A 17,490-nucleotide genomic window follows, 5' to 3' on the forward strand; every position below is an offset into this window, starting at 1 on the left:
CCACCCGCCTCGGCCTCCCAAAGTGCTGGGATTATAGGCATGAGCCACCGCACCCAGCCCTCACTTCCTATTTTCTTGAGTATTTTTATCAAAAAGGCTATTGAATTTTTGTCAGACGTTTTTGTCATCTGTGAAAAGAACCCTTTGACTTTTGGCCTGCTCTTACATGTAGTTTGTGGATGGATTTCCTAACCTTGAGCTAACCTTGCACTCCTGGAGTAAACCCCACTGAGTCACGGTCTGTTACTTTCTGTCCTAAAGTTTCATGTGATCTTTTTATACCAGTGTTCCTAAGTGATGAGAGTTCTTTTTCATTGGCCCTTTTCAGACTCGAGCCTTATGCGGACCCTTATTATGACTATGAAATTGAGCGGTTTTGGCGTGGCGGACAGTATGAGAATTTCAGGGTGCAGTATACAGAAACAGAGCCGTACCATAATTACCGAGTAAGTATGACTTAAATATCCAGATACGAACTTCATGATCTGTTCATTAAAGTCATCCCTTTTTATTTATAGTAAAAAATATAGGGCTTTATATGAGCTTATAGAATCAGCACAGTGTACCAATTTCAAAACCAAATTGATTGTTGTGGGGAAGTAATTCAGAGCCAGCGATTAAATCGATGGTCATTTGAACAAGGACTTGCCTGAAAACTGGTTCTTGCTTTAGTTTTGGGGGTTTTTTTTGGTTTTTGGTTTTTGTTTTTTGAGATGGGGTCTCACTCTGTCACTCAGGCTGGAGTGCACTGATGCAATCTCGGCTCACGGCAACCTCTTCCTTCTGGGTTCAGGCGATTCTCCTGCCTCAGCCTCCCGAGTAGCTGGAACCACACACATGCACCACCATGCCCGGCTAATTTTTTGTATTTTTTTGTAAAGACGGGGTTTTACCATGTTTCCCAGGATGGTTTTGAACTCCTGAGCTCAAAGAATCCACTTGTCTCGGCCTCCCAGAGTGCTGGGATTACAGATATGAGCCACTGCGCCCGTCCTGGTTTTTTCTTTTTCTCTTTTTTTTTTTTTTTTTTTTTTTGGAGATGGAGTTAACTCTGTTGCCCAGGCTGGAGTCCAAATGGCATGATCTCAGCTCACTGCAACCTCCGCCTCCCAGGTTCAAGTGATTCTCCTGCCTCAGCCTCCTGAGTTGCTGGGATTACAGGTACCCACCGTCACACCTGCCTAATTTTTTGTATTTTTAATAGAGACGGGGTTTTGCCATGTTGGTCAGGCCGGTCTCAAACTCCCGACCTCAGGTGATCTGCCTGCCTCGGCCTCCCAAAGTGCTGGGATTACAAGTGTGAGCCCCGGAACCCAGCTCGGCCTGGTTTTGAAAATGAGATTTGCCAGTATACTTAATGATGCCTGTGTCCAGGGGTGCCTGTGTCTCCCTGATCGGGTGTGTCACTCTTCCCTGCCCCTCAGTGATCCCGTTTAGGATGTGGCGCCTGTTCTCATCTACTTCAGCCAGCTTGTTAAGTGTGTTCCTGCGGGCCTGCTGCACCTCACTGCTCTCATGGAAGACTGGTCTATACTGAGATTTCCTCCCTGGAAATCTCCCTGGTCTGAGCCTCAGTTTAGCGTATTGATGAATTAAGTGCTTCAGACTGTGAGTTCCTCATCTTAACTGTTAGGGTGATTTGACGAAGTGCTCCAGGGAAGGGTCAGTTAGAAGCTGCCGTGTAGTTCCTGCTCTGTGACTGCGGGGACAGTCATGAGCTTTGAGGACCAGGTGCAGCTGTCTCCTCAGGAGCCCATCAGGGTGAGCTCACCGAGAGGAGAGGGTCCTATTGTGCCGGAGAAGTCCCCCTGCTCGATCCTCTCGTGCCCCGTCTCTCCATAGAGCAGCTTCCTCATTGCAGGTGGGCTGCAGGGTCCTGCTCCCTACCCCTGGGCAGGGCACCCTGGAATGTGGGAGAAAGCCCCAGAATCCCTTTCCACTGCGTTCTTCTCTGCTGTGTCCGAGGGAGGGGCAGCAGGGAGGCTGGGGGTGCACCCCACATCTCCCCAGCGGAGGCCTCAAGCCTGAAACTCGTCAGGTGCACTGTAATTGGACTTTATTCAGTTTTAACATTGAATATTAGAGCAAATGAATGAGTAAGAGCAGAGGGAAAGTTGGAAAGGGCATCTGAGGATTGTACTAGAAGAACAGGAGCAGCCTTTTGGATGCCCGGTCTGCTCCAGAGGCAGGGCATGTGCACTGCTGTGGCTGCACCCACCTGGGACAAGCCTGGAACTCCCGTCTCTGGATGGACGAACGGATTTGCCCAGGCCACATGGCAGAAGGCCATCTGTCCCAGCGGCATTGGGCTGTGACTGCAGAACTGCTGCCTTGAGTTAGTCTAGAATTGGCGGTTGGGATGATTTCACTCCTAGTTCGTGTTCTCTCTAATATTGGCATCTGACCCGGTTTTTAACATTGTGTTTTAAGGAGAGAGTTGGGAATTAGATCCCCACTGGAGGGTGCTCCCTGATCCTGCCTCTCTCTTGCCATCTCCTCTATACTCCACCGCAGAGTTGAGTCATAGTCGTGTGCACTTGGCGTTTTGTGTGTAGGTTTGTGGGGTTTAGGTGTGATTTTGTGACACAGATCGCGTGGTGTTGGAGCCAGGGCTTTCGGTGCCTCAGTCACCCAAATAACGCACTGTGTCCCTATGTGTTTGGCTTTTTAACAAAGGAAAGGGAGCGGGAGCGAGAGAGAGAGAACAGACAGCGCGAGCGTGAGCGGGAGCGGGAGCGGGACCGAGAGCGGGAGCGCCGGCAGAGGGAGCGTGAGCGAGAGCGGGAGCGTGAGCGCGACAAGGAGCGGCAGCGGAGGAAGGAGGAGTGGGAGCGTGAGCGAGCCAAGCGGGACGAGAAGGACCGGCAGCACCGTGACCGCGACCGGGAGAAGGAGCGGGAGAAGGAGAAGGGGAAACCCAAGCCCCGCTCCCCACAGCCACCAAGGTAGACCCTGGTTCCTGAAGCCCAGGGGTGTGGGGGGTCCGGCACGCAGTCTGTACCTAGCCCCCGACCTGCGCTTCCACTCTGCGGCCCACAGCTCTGGAGCCCAGGGGACGAGTGCAGGCCCACGGCCCGAACCTGTGGTTCCAAACCCAAAGCTCTCCGAGGCAGGGCCTTTCTGTAAAACTCCCAAGGTGGTGACATCTGCCCTGAGCTCCTGGGAGGCTGTTCTTGTTCTAGGGGATCTCACTGATGTGAAAGTGCTTACAGTCCACATGCAAACATCAGTGTGCTTTAACAGACACTGCCCTTGTAGACCACGCATGGTGTGTAACTCACACCCTGGGCACCATGTTACTGTTCTCAGGAGAGTTCTGAATTCCAAAGCACGCCTGGCCCCCGGAGCTTGGGACTGGGCTCAGGTGCTGTGGGGTGTCCGTGTTGCTGGCCAGGGTGAGGCGTTCCAGCAGCCGGCATGCAGGGGAGGGCTGGGGTCCTGCCGTTTCCTTTGTGGAGTGGGTGCCTTGGGTACAGAATGATCCTTGCTGCCAGCTGCTGGGGGAACAGCCAAGACCCATGAGACAGGCAGGTGCTGGGGCTCGGGACAGCTGTTTTTTTCCTTCAAATATTCTTGACTATTAGAGCAGACTGGATGGGCCTCAGTGGACATTAGAGTACTCGATGATGTTTTTTGTGGGTGTTTCTTACAACTTTATTGAAATATAATTCATGTACCATGCAACATACCTATTTAAAGTGTACAATTCAGTGGTTTCTAGAATATTCAGAGTTGTGCAGCCATCATCACAATCAATATGGGAACACTTTTGTCTCCCAGAGTGAAACCTTGCGGTGGCTCACACTTGTATCCCTGCACTTTAGGAGGTTGAGGCAAGTGGATTGCTTGAAGCCGGGAGTTTGAGATCAGCCTGGGTAGCAAAGCAAGACCCCATCTCTATCTAAAATAAATAAATAAATAAAAATTACGGCCGGGCGCGGTGGCTCAAGCCTATAATCCCAGCACTTTGGGAGGCCAAGACAGGTGGATCACGAGGTCAGGAGATCGAGACCATCCTGGATAACACGGTGAAACCCCGTCTCTACTAAAAAATACAAAAAACTAGCCAGGGGAGGTGGCGGGTGCCTGTAGTCCCAGCTACTTGAGAGGCTAAGGCAGGAGAATGGCGTAAACCCTGGAGGCGGAGCTTGCAGTGAGCTAAGATCCGGCCACTGCACTCCAGCCTGGGCAACAGAGCGAGACTCCATCTCAAAAAAAAAAAAAAAAAATTAGCTGGGCGAGGTGGCATGAGCCTGTGGTCCCAGCTACTCAGGAGGCCAAGGCAGGAGGATTACGGGATCGCCCAGGTGTTGGAAGCCGCCATGAGCTACCCTCGCACGGCTGCACTCCAGCCTGGGTGACAGAGCGAGACCCTGTATGTTTAAAAAAAAAAAAAAATTGTTTTAAAAAAATCTAGGCTGGGCACGGTGGCTCACGCTTGTAATCCCAACACTTTGGGCGGCCAAGGTGGACAGATTGCTTGAGCTCAGGAGTTGGAGATCATCCTGGGCGACATGGCAAAATCCAGTCTCTACAAAAAAATACAAAAAATTAGGGTGTGGTAGTGCGCCACTGTGGTCCCAGCTACTCAGGAGGCTAATGCAGGAAGATTGCTTAAAGCCAGAAGGTTGAGTTGAGGTTGCAGTGAGCCGAGATTGTGCCATGGCACTCTAGCCTGGGTAACAGAGTAAGACTCTGTCAAAAAAAAAAAAAGAAGAAGAAACCTTGTACTCATTAGCAGTCACTCTCCACTTTGCCCACACTTCCCAGTCTCTTAGCAGCTTTGTGTCTCTAGGGATCTGCCCGTTCAGAACATTTTGTAGAAACAAGTGTGCGATATACATGGCCTTTTGTAACCGGCCTCTTTCACTTCGAGCGTTTTTACCATTTGTCCACGCTGTGGCGTGGGTCAGTGCTTTACTCCTCCGTGTACACACCGCGTCGCATTTCTCCCTTCGTCTGTTGATGGACATTGAGTTGTTTCCACCTCTTGGCTGTTGTGAATATGAATTTGTGTGCAGGTTTTTGTGTGGACATAGTTTTCATTTTTCTTGGGTGTGTACCTCAGTGTGGAATTGCTAGATCATGTGGTCACTCTATGTTTAGCTATTTGAGAAACCCCCAGACTCTTGTGCACAGCAGCTGCACCTTTTACATTCCCGCTGGCCGCGTAGGAGGGTGCCATCTCTCCACATCCTTGTCTACACTTGCTGTTGTCCGTCTTGTTGATGACAGCTGTCTTGGTGGGTGTGACGTCTCCCTGCTGTTGAGATTTGTATTTCTCTGATGGCAGATGATAACGAGAGCATCTTTTTCTGTGCTTATCGACCATTTGTATGTCTTCTTTGGAGAAATACTTATTCAGATCCTTTGCTCGTTTTTTAATTTGTTTTTATTGTTGAGTGGTAATAGTCCTTTATGTATTCCAGATACAAGTCCCTTATCAGGTATATGATGTGCAATTCCAATTAATGTTTTCTTTTTGTTGCTTATGGTTTTGGTGTCATATAGGATACTGTTGCCTAATACAGGGTCATAAAGATTTACTGCCGTGTTCTCTTCTAAGAGTTTCATGGTTTTAGCTCTTACACACAGATCTTTTTGATCCAGCCTGGGTGACCGTGTCTCAAAAAGGGGGGTTTCGATGAGATCATGAACATTGCTCCGTCTCAGGGTTGGTTTGTGTCAGCGTCCCCGTGGCAGTGAAATGCAAGGAGGGATCAAGGTATTTCCTTATTGGGAAACAGCCCAAGACTCTTCAGGGTCATGGCCTGCAGGACTTCCCCGTCAGGAGTCTGTACTTCCAACTCAGGGATGTTGTTTGACTTGGCTCTCATAAAAATCCACATTTGGACCTACACCTTCCAATAACGCTGGACACTGCTAGACCTGCAGGCGTGGGCACCTTCATGGCTGGAGCCACACAGTGGCCACACTTGGAGGGGCCACAGTTCTCATGATCCCCTCAGAGACCTGGCAGCCATCAGGACCTGCAACTGTGGCTCTGGAAACATTTGCATTCACCCACGGGACAGAAACAAGCCCGTCGTCCACATCATCTTGTCCGTGTGGCTGGACAACACCCGCTCTTGTGTGCAGTGGAACACAAGTCGAGGTCTCCTCTTTTGTGAGAGTCAGCTTTCAGGCAGGACTTCGCAGGCCTTTGTTTCAGGGTCACTCATGTCTGTAGCTGCTGCTTAGCTGGTGGCCCAGTTTTGACTGTTGTCATTCTCCAACTCACAATGAATGGACTTCCCTAAATGTGCTGTATTTTATCATACTCTCCTAACATTAGGCAAAGTAATCTTTTCAAAGAACATTCAGGGCCGGGCGCAGTGGCTCACGCCTGTAATCCCAGCACTTTGGGAGGCCGAGGTGGGCAGATCACAAGGTCAGGAGATGGAGACCATCCTGGCTAACACGGTGAAACCCCGTCTCTACTAAAAATACAAAAAATTAGCCAGGCGTGGTGGCAGGCACCTATAATCCCAGCTACTTGGGAGGCTGAGGCAGGAGAATCGCTTGAACCCGGGAGACGCCACTGCACTCCAGCCTGGGCGACAGAGCGAGACTCCGTCTCAAAAAAAAAAAAGAACATTCAGAATAAGTGACATACTTCAGATGTTTTTAATCATTTTATGTTACAGTTATTTTGAAGTTTATATGGTCATCCAAACGGGGGAACTGGCATTGACCTTGATATTGTGCTGTCTTCTTCAGCCTTTCAAGCCCTTTTTGGATAGAAGCCCTTTCCCCTACAGCACACAGCATTTTCAGTGTAGACTCAGCCTAAGGCTGCGTTCTCCACTGGAACCCCACTGCAAAGGTGAGATCCAGCACCCCATGCACCCACCCCCAGCCGCTCACTCTGCCTTTGACAGGCTGCCCCCACCTCCTCCGTTCCCTCTGCCTGGAGGGGCTGCTCCCACCTCCTCCAGGGTTTTGCTCAGATTCCTCTGCACAGGGAGGTCTCCCCATCCCCTCCTGCTTGCCAGCCTTCTTTCTTGTTCTTCATGGCCCTCAGTGCCCATCTGGAGCCCTCACAGCAGGTGATCCTGGGGCATCACCGTCTGCCCTGCTCCCCACTGCAGCCTCCGTGCCTCTCCCAGAGTCCCGCACGGGTTGGTGCTCATCCACATTTGGGGGTGCTCATCCACATTTGGGGGTGCACACTCATATTTGGGGGTGCTGCCAGTGAGTTTTGGATTTGGTAGCAGCCTGCATTTTTACCTGCATGTCATAATTGATTGTTACAAGTTGATAAAATGGCAGATTGATTTCTACAAACAGAACCAGCTCAGTCTGCTTTCCAGATTCATAAAATGGGGGTTTTCACGCAGCCCAGATCCTTGGTTTTAGAAGCAGAGACATAGAAAGGCAATGATATCCACGTGGAAGGTCACTGTGCTGTGTGGTTCTGGGTTTGTGAGTCCGTCAGCATGTCCACTTCGGTGACTTATGGGCACACGTTCCTGGCCACAGACCCCCTTCCCCAGCCCCTACGCATGTATTCTGCCTGTTTCCAAGAAGCCGGGGGCTCTTCCCAGTCAGGAGTCTGTACTTCCAACTCAGGGATGTTTTCTGTGTACAAGAGTGTACTTTTGGGGTACGTAATAGAGGGCGGTTGTGCCCAAGGTCTCTGTGTTCCTCTGCTGTGGCCCTTGCAAGTTAGTGACTCGTGGGATGGGAGGGTAGATTCCTAACTGCCGAGCCCCTCTGTCCAGTGTGCTCAGCCTCCCCAGAGGAAAGCGGGTGACGGATCCCAGGAGGCTTGGAGAGGGTAACTCTGCCAGCATGGCCACCAGGCAGCAGGTTGCCATCGCCAGCCGCCGAGCCCACAGCTTCACGGAGTCTCACATTTGGGAAGGGACTGGGAAGTGCTCAGACGTTCTCTAGCCTGATCTGGGCTCACAGCTAGGGTTCAGGAAATTCTGTACTAAATGAGTTTTTCTTAAAATCAAACACAGCTTCTCTCACCAAACTGGGCCGAGCCGCTCTTCCCACCTGTTTCTGAGCTGGTTTATTTCTCTTCTGTGAGGCTCACGTCCATTTCTTTCCTTCCTGAAGCACTTGCTTGTGCTCCTGGGGCTGCCCTCAGCCCGTTTCCCAAGCTGCCAGCAGCAGGGCTGACGTTCTCTGCGTCGCTTGTCTGGATTCAGCCAGCTTCCGGGTGTTGGGGAGTCCCCAGTCTTGGCTTCACTCACCTTCGCGGGAACCCTGCCAGGCCCGCTACCTGCCTGGAGGACAAGGGTTTCCCCAGCGCAGAATTTCCAGCCAGTGCTCTGGCTTCCTTCTCACTTATCAGCCAGAACTAGCCTGGCTGCCTTTTCAGGAGCAGCTGAATTCCCCTTGCAGTGAGACACATATTGAATGGGTGGGCCTTTGGCAGTTTGGGAGTTTTTAATCATCAGATGAATAGAAAGAATTTTTCTCACCTAAACTGGAGGAAAATGACACGATTTTGCCCAGGGAGATCCATTTGGGAAGATTCTGCCTTCAGCTACTGAGCAGAACATGAATGAGGGGCTCTGCAGGGTCTGGCATGTCTGCGCTGGGACTAGGCCTTCAGGGGGCTACACCCTAATGAAGCGCAGTCACTTTTTGTTTCATCTCCAGCGCAGCCCAAGCTTATTATAGCAGACACTTCACCACCCCAAGCTTCACAAGGAGCGTGGACATGCAGCAGGAGGAACGAGAGTTGGCCACCGTCGAGTGCCGTGGGTGTCCTGAGTAGAGTTGAGGGCCTCCCCCAGGAAGGAGAATGCGGAGCCCCGATAGGAGACGCTGCCCTGAGCCATCTGAGGGCCAGCACTCTGTCCATGGGGGAGCCCTTTCTTTTCCTTATCTCTAGCCTAATACCCCTCTTTCCTGAGGTTCTCTCTTACCGCCTAAGCTGTTTGGCTCTGGGACTGGCTAGCTTGTCCCCGTTGGGATCTCATCCCCATCGGGATCTCTGACAGGACTTCCTGACCAGCTCCCCCTGGACCTGCGGCTGGAGGCGGAGTTGTGCTGCTGTCTTCGACCTGCCTTTTGAGGCTTACCCGCTCCTCCATCTGGGCTATTTTAAAATGATTAGAGCAGAACCTTTCAATCAATTCTGTCAAATGCATCTGTAGAGCTGGGGGTGGGGGGGGGGGTGGTGATCCCTTTTGTGACACCTACCTCTAATCTTTATAGCTAGGCCAGTGGGTCTGCTCACAGCCGAGGCACCTCGTTACGTCATTATGATGCTCTTTGACCAGTCATTGTCATTAGAAGTGTAAACACTGATTGGGGACCTTCCAGCGGGAGCTGTCTGGGCTGCCTGCTGTCTCCAAGCTGGTCAACTTCCAGGTGTACCTTTGTGGCTTTGGGTGCCCCTTCAGGGCTAGAGCTAGGGAGGCTCCTGCAGTGGGATTGCGGGGTGGACCCTTGAGACGGGAAGCACTTGCCCCCCAGCACCTACTCACCCGGGGCTCTTCATCCTCACACTTCCCTGATAAGTTCCGGACACCACAGTGTCCGCACCCCTTTTGTGGCCCATCCGGTGCGCGCCTACTTCCCGGGCCGCCGCTTCATCCTGAGTTATTTGGGCTGAGCCCTCTCATCTGCCAGTTTAAGGCACCCCAGGAGTCTCAAGATCTCTGCTGGGAGTGGACCAGTCTACACAGTCTTCTTCAGAGGGATTTGTGACTTCCCCGAAAAGGTTAAGAAACCCTGTTTTAGACCAACCTTCTGGGTAAGGGACTAGTCGGGTCGGGGATTTTCACGTGCAGTTTAACGCACAGAAGGCGCAGTTGCTGGTGTTCGTATCTGCTCTGCGCTGAGACTGGCTCTCGCAGGTGTGCATGAGGCCGCGTGGCCTTCTGCGCAAGTTAGAGAAGGTGACGGCCACTCAGGCCTGTTCTGGCCTGTCCATTGGACTCCACTTTTTTTTTTTTTTTTTTTTTTTGCAAAAAGTAAAGACATGGGGCTGGCACTCCAGATCCGCTTTGGGCTTTTTCTGTTATGTTTTAAGGGAGATGGGCAGAGCATGTGGCCTGTAGCTGAATGCTCCCCAGAGCAGACACAGGAACGAGCCAGGAGAGAAGCTTCACTGTGGAGGTGCTCCTGGAGCTGCCTCTGAGCCGGCTCAGCCGGGGGAGGCCTGTAGGCTCCCATCTCCCTTTTCCCGTGTTGATTCAGATGCTTAGCTCTTTTGATCGAGGAAAGAACCTTCATGCGTTTTTATCCTTTTTTACCTTTGACCCCAAACTTGGCAGCTGCTTGGGTTGGAGTTTCTGGACACAGGGCCTGTAGCGGCCTGGCGTCGATGTTGCCTCACGTTCCTGCTGGCGTCGGTGAGGCATGAGCTGTGAGTGTGCCAGCCTTGGGCCCTTGGTTTTGTCTCTGGCGTGTTTGCATTGGTGGTAGAGCTGACCTTTGCCCCTTAGAGAGTCTTCTGTGGCCTTGAACGAGGAATGGGGGCCAGATGACAGCACAGGCCCTGTGCTGCGGGAAAGGCCACTTCCTCAGTCAGGGGTCGTCTGGAGGGTTTTTCCCTCCCGTGGGAAGTGTTCATGCAAATTCCAGATCTGTCCTGGCCCAGCTTGGAGGCGGACCTTCCTGACTGGGCCGTCTCTTGCAAGCGTTCTCAGCCCACAGTGGCTCCCTCCGAGCAGGTCCCCACTTGTGAAGGAGCTGAACCGCTCGTGGTGGGCTGTCCTGGGGCACCCATGTTGTGTGTTTTGCTTTTGTTTGTTTTGTACCTGCCTGGTTTTTCCAAGTCTAATCAGGATGTCCCCTGGGGTGACATCCTTTGCTGAGAGAAGGGCACATGCCTCGGGTCCGGGTCCCAGTGCTCAGCCTTGCTTTCTGCCGCAGCCTTGGGGCCTGGAGACTCACATCAAGCAGTGGAGACAATGCCCAGTGGTCCCAGCCCCATTGCCCCAGGTACAATGTGTTAGCCACCATAGGACCAAGGTTACAAGCACCGTGGTCAGAGGCACTGGCCTGCAGTAGGACTCCAGGGCACCATGGCCTGAGCCCAGCTCTCTCGTTGTGGTTCCCATCCCAGCCATGTCCTGTGGCTTCCTGGTGCACACAGGGCTGTTCCTTGTACCTCCCAGCTGGGTCTTGACACCACAAGCTCTTCCCTCCAACCTGGGATCAGCCAGGCCTTTCCTAGATGAGAATGTACCATAAAAACAATTACAAGGCTAGGCGCAGTGGCTCAAGCCTGTAATCCCAGCACTTTGGGAGGCTGAGACGGGCGGATCATGAGGTCAGGAGGTCGAGACCATCCCAACATGGGCTAACATGGTGAAACCCCGTCTCCACTAAAAAATACAAAAAATTAGCCGGGCGTGGTGGTGGGCGCCTGTAGTCCCAGCTACTCGGGAGGCTGAGGTAGGAGAATGGCGTGAACCCGGGAGGCAGAGCTTGCAGTGAGCTGAGATCCGGCCACTGCACTCCAGCCTGGGCGACAGAGCGAGACTCCGTCTCAAAAAAAAAAAAAAAAATTACAAGACTGGGCGCTGTAGCTCACGCCTGTCATCCCAGCACTTTGGTAGGCTGAGGTGGGTGGATCACCTGAGGTTGGGAGTTCAAGACCAGCCTGGCCAACACAGTGAAACCTGGTCTCTACTTAAAATACAAAACTTAGCTGAGCGTGGTGGCATGTGCCTGTCGTCCCAGCTACTCAGGAGGCTGAAGCAGGAGAATCATTTGAACCCAGGAGACGGAGGTTGCAGGGAGCTGACCCTGTGCTCCAGCCTGGGTGACAGAGCGAGACTCTGTCTCAAAGAAAAACAAAAAAAACTATTAGAAGATTCGTGAGAGCATGTAGGAGTTAACAGCATTAAATGGTTTTCTTTACAGAAATGGAAAAATCCTTAAATAACATTTGAGATGTTTTCTGTAATAAATAAATGTGAGACACAATGATTTTGTAAAGTTTGGGAAACTGTAAGCAGTAGAGGGAGCATGAGGAAGATGGCCAGGCTGGAGCAGCTTCCTGGCACCGGCTCTACGCCTCGGACCGGCCAAGCCTGGCCCTGCCTCCCCCACAGCGCACGTGGTGCTTTCTTGATGAGCACTGGCTCAGCCTCCCAAGACACCTGCTGCTGGAACTGACCGCCGGAGCTGTGCACACCCGACCGAAGCCATCTTCATGGTTTGGGCCCCCACCCCAGGTCTGAGGAAAGACACCAGCTGGGGCACAGTTCATTTATATTTGGTTCTCAGAATCCATAGATGTGACTTAACAACACAGATCAATTCCCAGACTCACCCAATTCTTGTGCCACTTGCATAATTTTTCTTTTCTTTTCTTTTTTTTTTTTTTTTGAGACGGAGTCTCTCTCTCTCTCTCTCTGTCGCCCAGGCTGGAGTGCAATGGTGCGATCTTGGGCTCACTGCAAGCTCCACCTCCCAGGTTCACGCCATTCTCCTACCTCAGCCTCCCGAGTGGCTGGGACTATAGGCACCTGCCACCTTGCCCGGCTAGTTTTGTTTTGTTTTGTTTTTTATTTAGTAGAGACAGGGTTTCACCGTGTTAGCCAGGATGGTCTCGATCTCCTGACCTTGTGATCCATCTGCCTCGGCCTCCCAAAGTGCTGGGATTACAGGGGTGAGCCACCGCACCTGGCCTCAAAGTTGAAGCAGTTCTTATGCCTCAGCCTCTCGAGCAGCTGGAATTACAGGCACGCAGCACTAGGCCTGGCTAATTTTTGTATTTTTAGTAGAGACGGGGTTTCACCATGTTGTCCAGGTTGGTCTCAAACTCCTGGCATCGAGTGATCTGCCTGCCTCGGCCTCCCAAAGTGTTGGGATCACGGGCGTGAGCCACCGTGCCCAGCCCCCACTTGCGTAATTTTCTGTATCCAGATACTGCTTGTTATGTATTTGCGTATTTTAAATACTTTTACTGTTTTTTTTTTTTCTTTTGGAGACAAGGTCTTCTTGCCCTTTCGCCTAGGCTGGAGTACAGGGGCACAATCACAGCTCACTGCAGTCTTGACCTCCCAGGCTCAAGTGATTCTCCTGCCTCAGCCCTGACTGACCACAGGTGCACAACACCGTGCCTGGATAATTCTTGTATTTTTTGTAGAGACAGAGTTTTGCCGTGTTGCCCAGGCTAGTCTCAAATCCCTGACCTCAAGCGACCCTGCCACCTCAGCCTCTCACAGTGCTGGGATTACAGGCGTGAGCCAGTGCATCTGGTCCACTTTTTAAACTAAAACACCTTTTAAAAGGAAGTTTTGCATCATTACCGTAAAGCTGATCCCAAATCATTTGTCATTATTACTGTAGTAATAAAGTCAAAAGTACAAATGGTTATCTGGGCTGAGGTGGGTGGATCACTTGAGGTCAGGAGTTTGAGACCAGCCTGGCCAACTTGGTAAAACCTCCTGTCTATGAAAAATACAAAAACTAACTGATCATGGTGGCGGGCGCCTGTAATCTCAGCTACTCAGGAGGCTAAGGTGGAAGAATCACTTGAACCCGGGAGGCGGAGGTTGCAGTGAGCTGAGATTGCGCCACTGCACTCTAGCCTGAGTGACAGAGCAAGACTCTGTCTCAAAAACAAAAACAAAAATGGGCCGGGCACGGTGGCTCATACTTGTAATCCCAGCGCTTTGGGAGGCCAAGGTGGGCGGATCACAAGGTCAGGAGTTCGAGATCATGCTGGCTAACACGGTGAAACCCAGTCTCTACTGAAAATACAAAAATCAGCCAGGTATGGTGGTGGGTGCCTGTAGTCCCAGCTACTCGAGAGGCTGAGGCAGGAGAATGGCGTGAACCCGGGAGGCGGAGCTTGCAGTGAGCCGAGATCATGCCACTGTACTCCAGCCTGAACAACAGAGCAAGACTCCATCTCAAAAAAAAAAGAGAGAAGAAAGAAAAAAACTGGTTATCTGCATCCTGGTTAAAATCAGTACCACCGTGTCCCACACATGGGAACATGGGCTTGCTGGATAGGACCTCCTTGCTCCATGGGCCTGGAAGCAGCTACTTCAGAAGGAAAGTGGTGCGGCCGGCGGCAGTGGAGGGCACACTGTGCAGTGACAAGACGGTGCAGGCCCATCCACAGCCCTGGCCCAGAGAAGGAGAGACCTCACTGACCCCTGCGAGGCCTGCCTCTGGCCATCTTCATTTGGAAATTCGGTGTCATTGTCCCCAGAGGGAATGAGCAGTTCTTCCTGGGGGGCAAGCACGAGCTGCCCTGAGGTTGTGGAGGTCTGCACCACCCGCCTCTCCGGACCTCAGCTGGTTTTATTTCCATGCCATGGCAGGGGACAAGCAGACGCTGTTTTCCTTCCCCCTCACCACAGCAAGGACTCTACATGCTGTTACAGCTTCACCCGAAGAGGAGGTGGTCTCGACCATGCCTTGACTTCTGCTGTTCCCTCTCCCTGTGTTGGAAGGGCCACCGTCCCTGTGGCTCACCAGTGCTCCGTTTCCTCTTGGGTTTTTAGGATGAGAGTATACAGGAAGTATAAAGGTGAAAGTAGCTCTCCAGTAGCTTGTGACAAGGAGGATCATCAGACAGGCGTTGACCTCTTCCTGGATTACTTTTCCAGGAGACTCCCAGATGTGGCAACAGCTCTTGGGGTTTTGGGCTGATTACAGGAGCCGAAGCTGTGATGTCGTGTGTCCGTGTCCTTAGGTCAGTGTTAAGTGGGGAGCTGCCCCCACCCTGCATTCTCGGCAGATAGCAGGCGTGTTTGCCGGCCAGTTGGTTGATTAAACAAGCTCTGAAAACATAAACACCGATGGTTTTGATGGTTTCATGTGTTGTCATGTGACGTAAGCAGATGCTACCACAGCAGAGCCGGAGGTGAGCAAGACATAGGGCAGAGAATCCCACTGACAGTAACACAGGAGCTAAAACAGCCTTTTAAAATGTGTTTGCAGGCCAGGCACAACCCCAGCAGTTTCGGAGGCCAGGGTGGGAGGATTGCTTGAGGCCTGGAATTGGAGACCAGCCTGGGCAACACAGGGAGACCTTAAAGCAGTGTTTGATGACTTGGGTGTGGTGGTGCACACCAGCAGTCCTGGCTACTCAAACAGGCTGAGGTGGGAGGATCCCTTCAGCCTGGAAGCTCAAGGCTGCCGTGATCATGCCACCACCACATTCCAGCGTGGGCAACAGAGCAAGACCCTGTCTTTAAAAAAAAAAAAAAAAAACATGTTCTGCTTATACAATTGCCAGGATTTTGGGTTGGTTTGTGTCTGGATGGTGGTTGTGGTTGTTAGTGGTGACACCAAGCTCAGGTTTGGCACTGCACAATTCTGGCTAAATGAGGAAAAAATATTTGATAACCTACCAAGAACCTGTAAAATGTGTATCTCCTTTGACCCATTAATTCCATTTCTCAGGAGTTTGCCCTTTAAGAAGTCAGATGAAGATTTATGTATAAGGGGTCACTTTAATATCATTTGTGTTGGGTTTTTTATTTGTTTTCTGAGATGGAGTCTCACTCTGTTGCCCAGACTAGAGTGCAGTAAGTGCAGTCTCAGCTCACTGCAACCTGTGCCTCCTGGGTTCAAACAATTTTCCTGCCTCAGGCTCCCGAGTAGCTGGTATTATAGGCACGTATTCCACACCCAGCTAGTTTTTGTTTTGTTTTGTTTTGTTTTGTTTGAGACAGAGTCTTGCTCTGTCACCCAGATTGGAGTGCAGTGGCACGATCTCAGCTCACAACAACCTCTGCCTCCCAGGTTCAAGCAATTCTCCTGCCTCAGCTTCCCAAGTAGCTGGGATTATGGGTGCCCGCCACCACGCCCAACTAATTTTTTTCCTTTTTTTTTTTTTTTGAAATGGAGTCTCACTCTGTGGCCCAGGCTGGAGTGCGTGACGTGATCTCAGCTCACTGCAAGCTCCGCCTCCCGGGTTCACGCCATTCGCCTGCCTCAGCCTCCCAAGTAGCTTTGACTACAAGCACCCGCCACCACGCCTGGCTTTTTATATTTTTAGTAGAGATGGGGTTTCACTGTGTTAGCCAGAATAGTCTGAATCTCTTGACCTTGTGATTCACCCTCCTCGGCCTCCCAAAGTGCTGTGATTACAGGCGTGAGCCACCATACTGGCCTAATTTTTGTATTTTTAGTAGACATGGAGTTTCACCGTGTTGGCCAGGCTGGTCTCGAACCCCTGACCTCGTGATCCGCCCACCTCAGCCTCCCAAAGTGCTGGGATTATAGGCATGAGCCATTGTGCCCAGCCTAATTTTTGTATTTTTAATAGAGACGGGGTTTCACCATGTTGGCCAGGCTGGTCTGGAACTCCCGACCTCAACTTCTGCGCCTGCCTCGGCCTCACAAAGTGCTGGGATTGCAGGCATGAGCCACCGTGCCTGGGCTTATTTCATAAATATTTATTATGAACCTACTAGTATGTCAGCACTACAGATAGTATTAGACACCATCCCTGTCCCTCCCAGAGCTGACAGCGTAGTCGGGAAGATGGAAATTAAGTAAGTAATGACACCCACAAAAAGTCACTACCGTTCTGGTTCGGGAGAAACCTGGGTGTCCCTGAGTAACAGACACTGGTGCCAAGACTGTTTGTGGAGAGCGCTCTGCTCCTCCCTGCGATGGTGGGTTTTGTGACTGGTCTGTTTTCCCCTGTAGGACCCTTTGTTTCTCAGGTGATCCTGAGCCAGGTACGAGATCAGTGGTCTCCGCCACTGCTCTCACCCACACGGCATTGCCGTGAAGCGGAAGGTGGCCCGAGAGTTGCTAATATCTCTGTGATTTCAGCCGCCAAGCTGAGCCACCAAAGAAGGAGGCCGCCACTGCGGGGCCGCAGGTGAAGCGAGCAGATGAGTGGAAGGACCCTTGGCGCCGATCCAAGTCTCCCAAGAAGAAACTCGGGGTGTCGGTCTCCCCGAGCCGGGCTCGAAGGCGCCGCAAAACATCAGCCTCGTCGGCCTCTGCCTCTAATTCCTCCAGGTAAGGAGGGCTTCTGGGATGGCTGCGGTGTCAGCACCTCGGAGCCGTCAGCCGAACACCGTGTACCTCAGTGGGTCAGGTGGAGAGCACCACAGCCCCACTGTTTGCTGTGGGGTCACTGCCTGAAGGCCAGTCAGTGGGACTAACCCAGCGTTTATACATTCGGCAAAGAGCATCAATGCCAAGTAGGACTGATGCGGTGACCCCAAATGGGGCACAGACACCGGCGACTGAGCCTGACTGCTCCCAGGGAGTCCCGGGCTACACTGGAGGGAGGGGCATCTGGATGCGGGAGGATGCACAGACCTGGGGCCCAGTGAGTCCATCTGTTCCTCCAGACTGGACCTGAAGCTGTGCCCCTCCACGTACAGTCCTGGTCTCAGCACGCAGGAGCCTGGCTCCCAAGGGAGGGATGACGGAAAGCAGGGGACTGGGGTGGACCCCACGGTGCTCGGCAGGAACAGGAGGTGTGGGTGGGAGGCCAGGCTTCACAGTGGGTGCAGAGGGACAGATAAACACACCAGACGCACGTGAGCTGGATCAGCGCACACATCCTGGCTCTGTCCACTCAGG

At 52.1% G+C, this 17,490-nt stretch overlaps 1 protein-coding gene across 4 annotated transcripts in view; it reads left to right on the forward strand.

Moving 5' to 3' along the window:
- Positions 1 to 17,490, forward strand: part of ZC3H18 (zinc finger CCCH-type containing 18) — a 66,966-nt gene that overhangs the window by 38,637 nt on the left and 10,839 nt on the right. For all 4 annotated transcript variants that reach the window (XM_007994328.3, XM_007994331.3, XM_007994327.3 and 1 more), the window contains 3 exons: positions 329 to 446; positions 2,677 to 2,945; positions 16,726 to 16,917. In XM_007994328.3, coding sequence (XP_007992519.3) covers positions 329 to 446; positions 2,677 to 2,945; positions 16,726 to 16,917 — 579 coding nt within the window. The remainder of the gene's footprint in view (positions 1 to 328; positions 447 to 2,676; positions 2,946 to 16,725; positions 16,918 to 17,490) is intronic.

Source organism: Chlorocebus sabaeus, chromosome 5 (assembly GCF_047675955.1).
Source record: "Chlorocebus sabaeus isolate Y175 chromosome 5, mChlSab1.0.hap1, whole genome shotgun sequence".
Classification (NCBI taxonomy): Eukaryota; Metazoa; Chordata; class Mammalia; order Primates; family Cercopithecidae; genus Chlorocebus; species Chlorocebus sabaeus.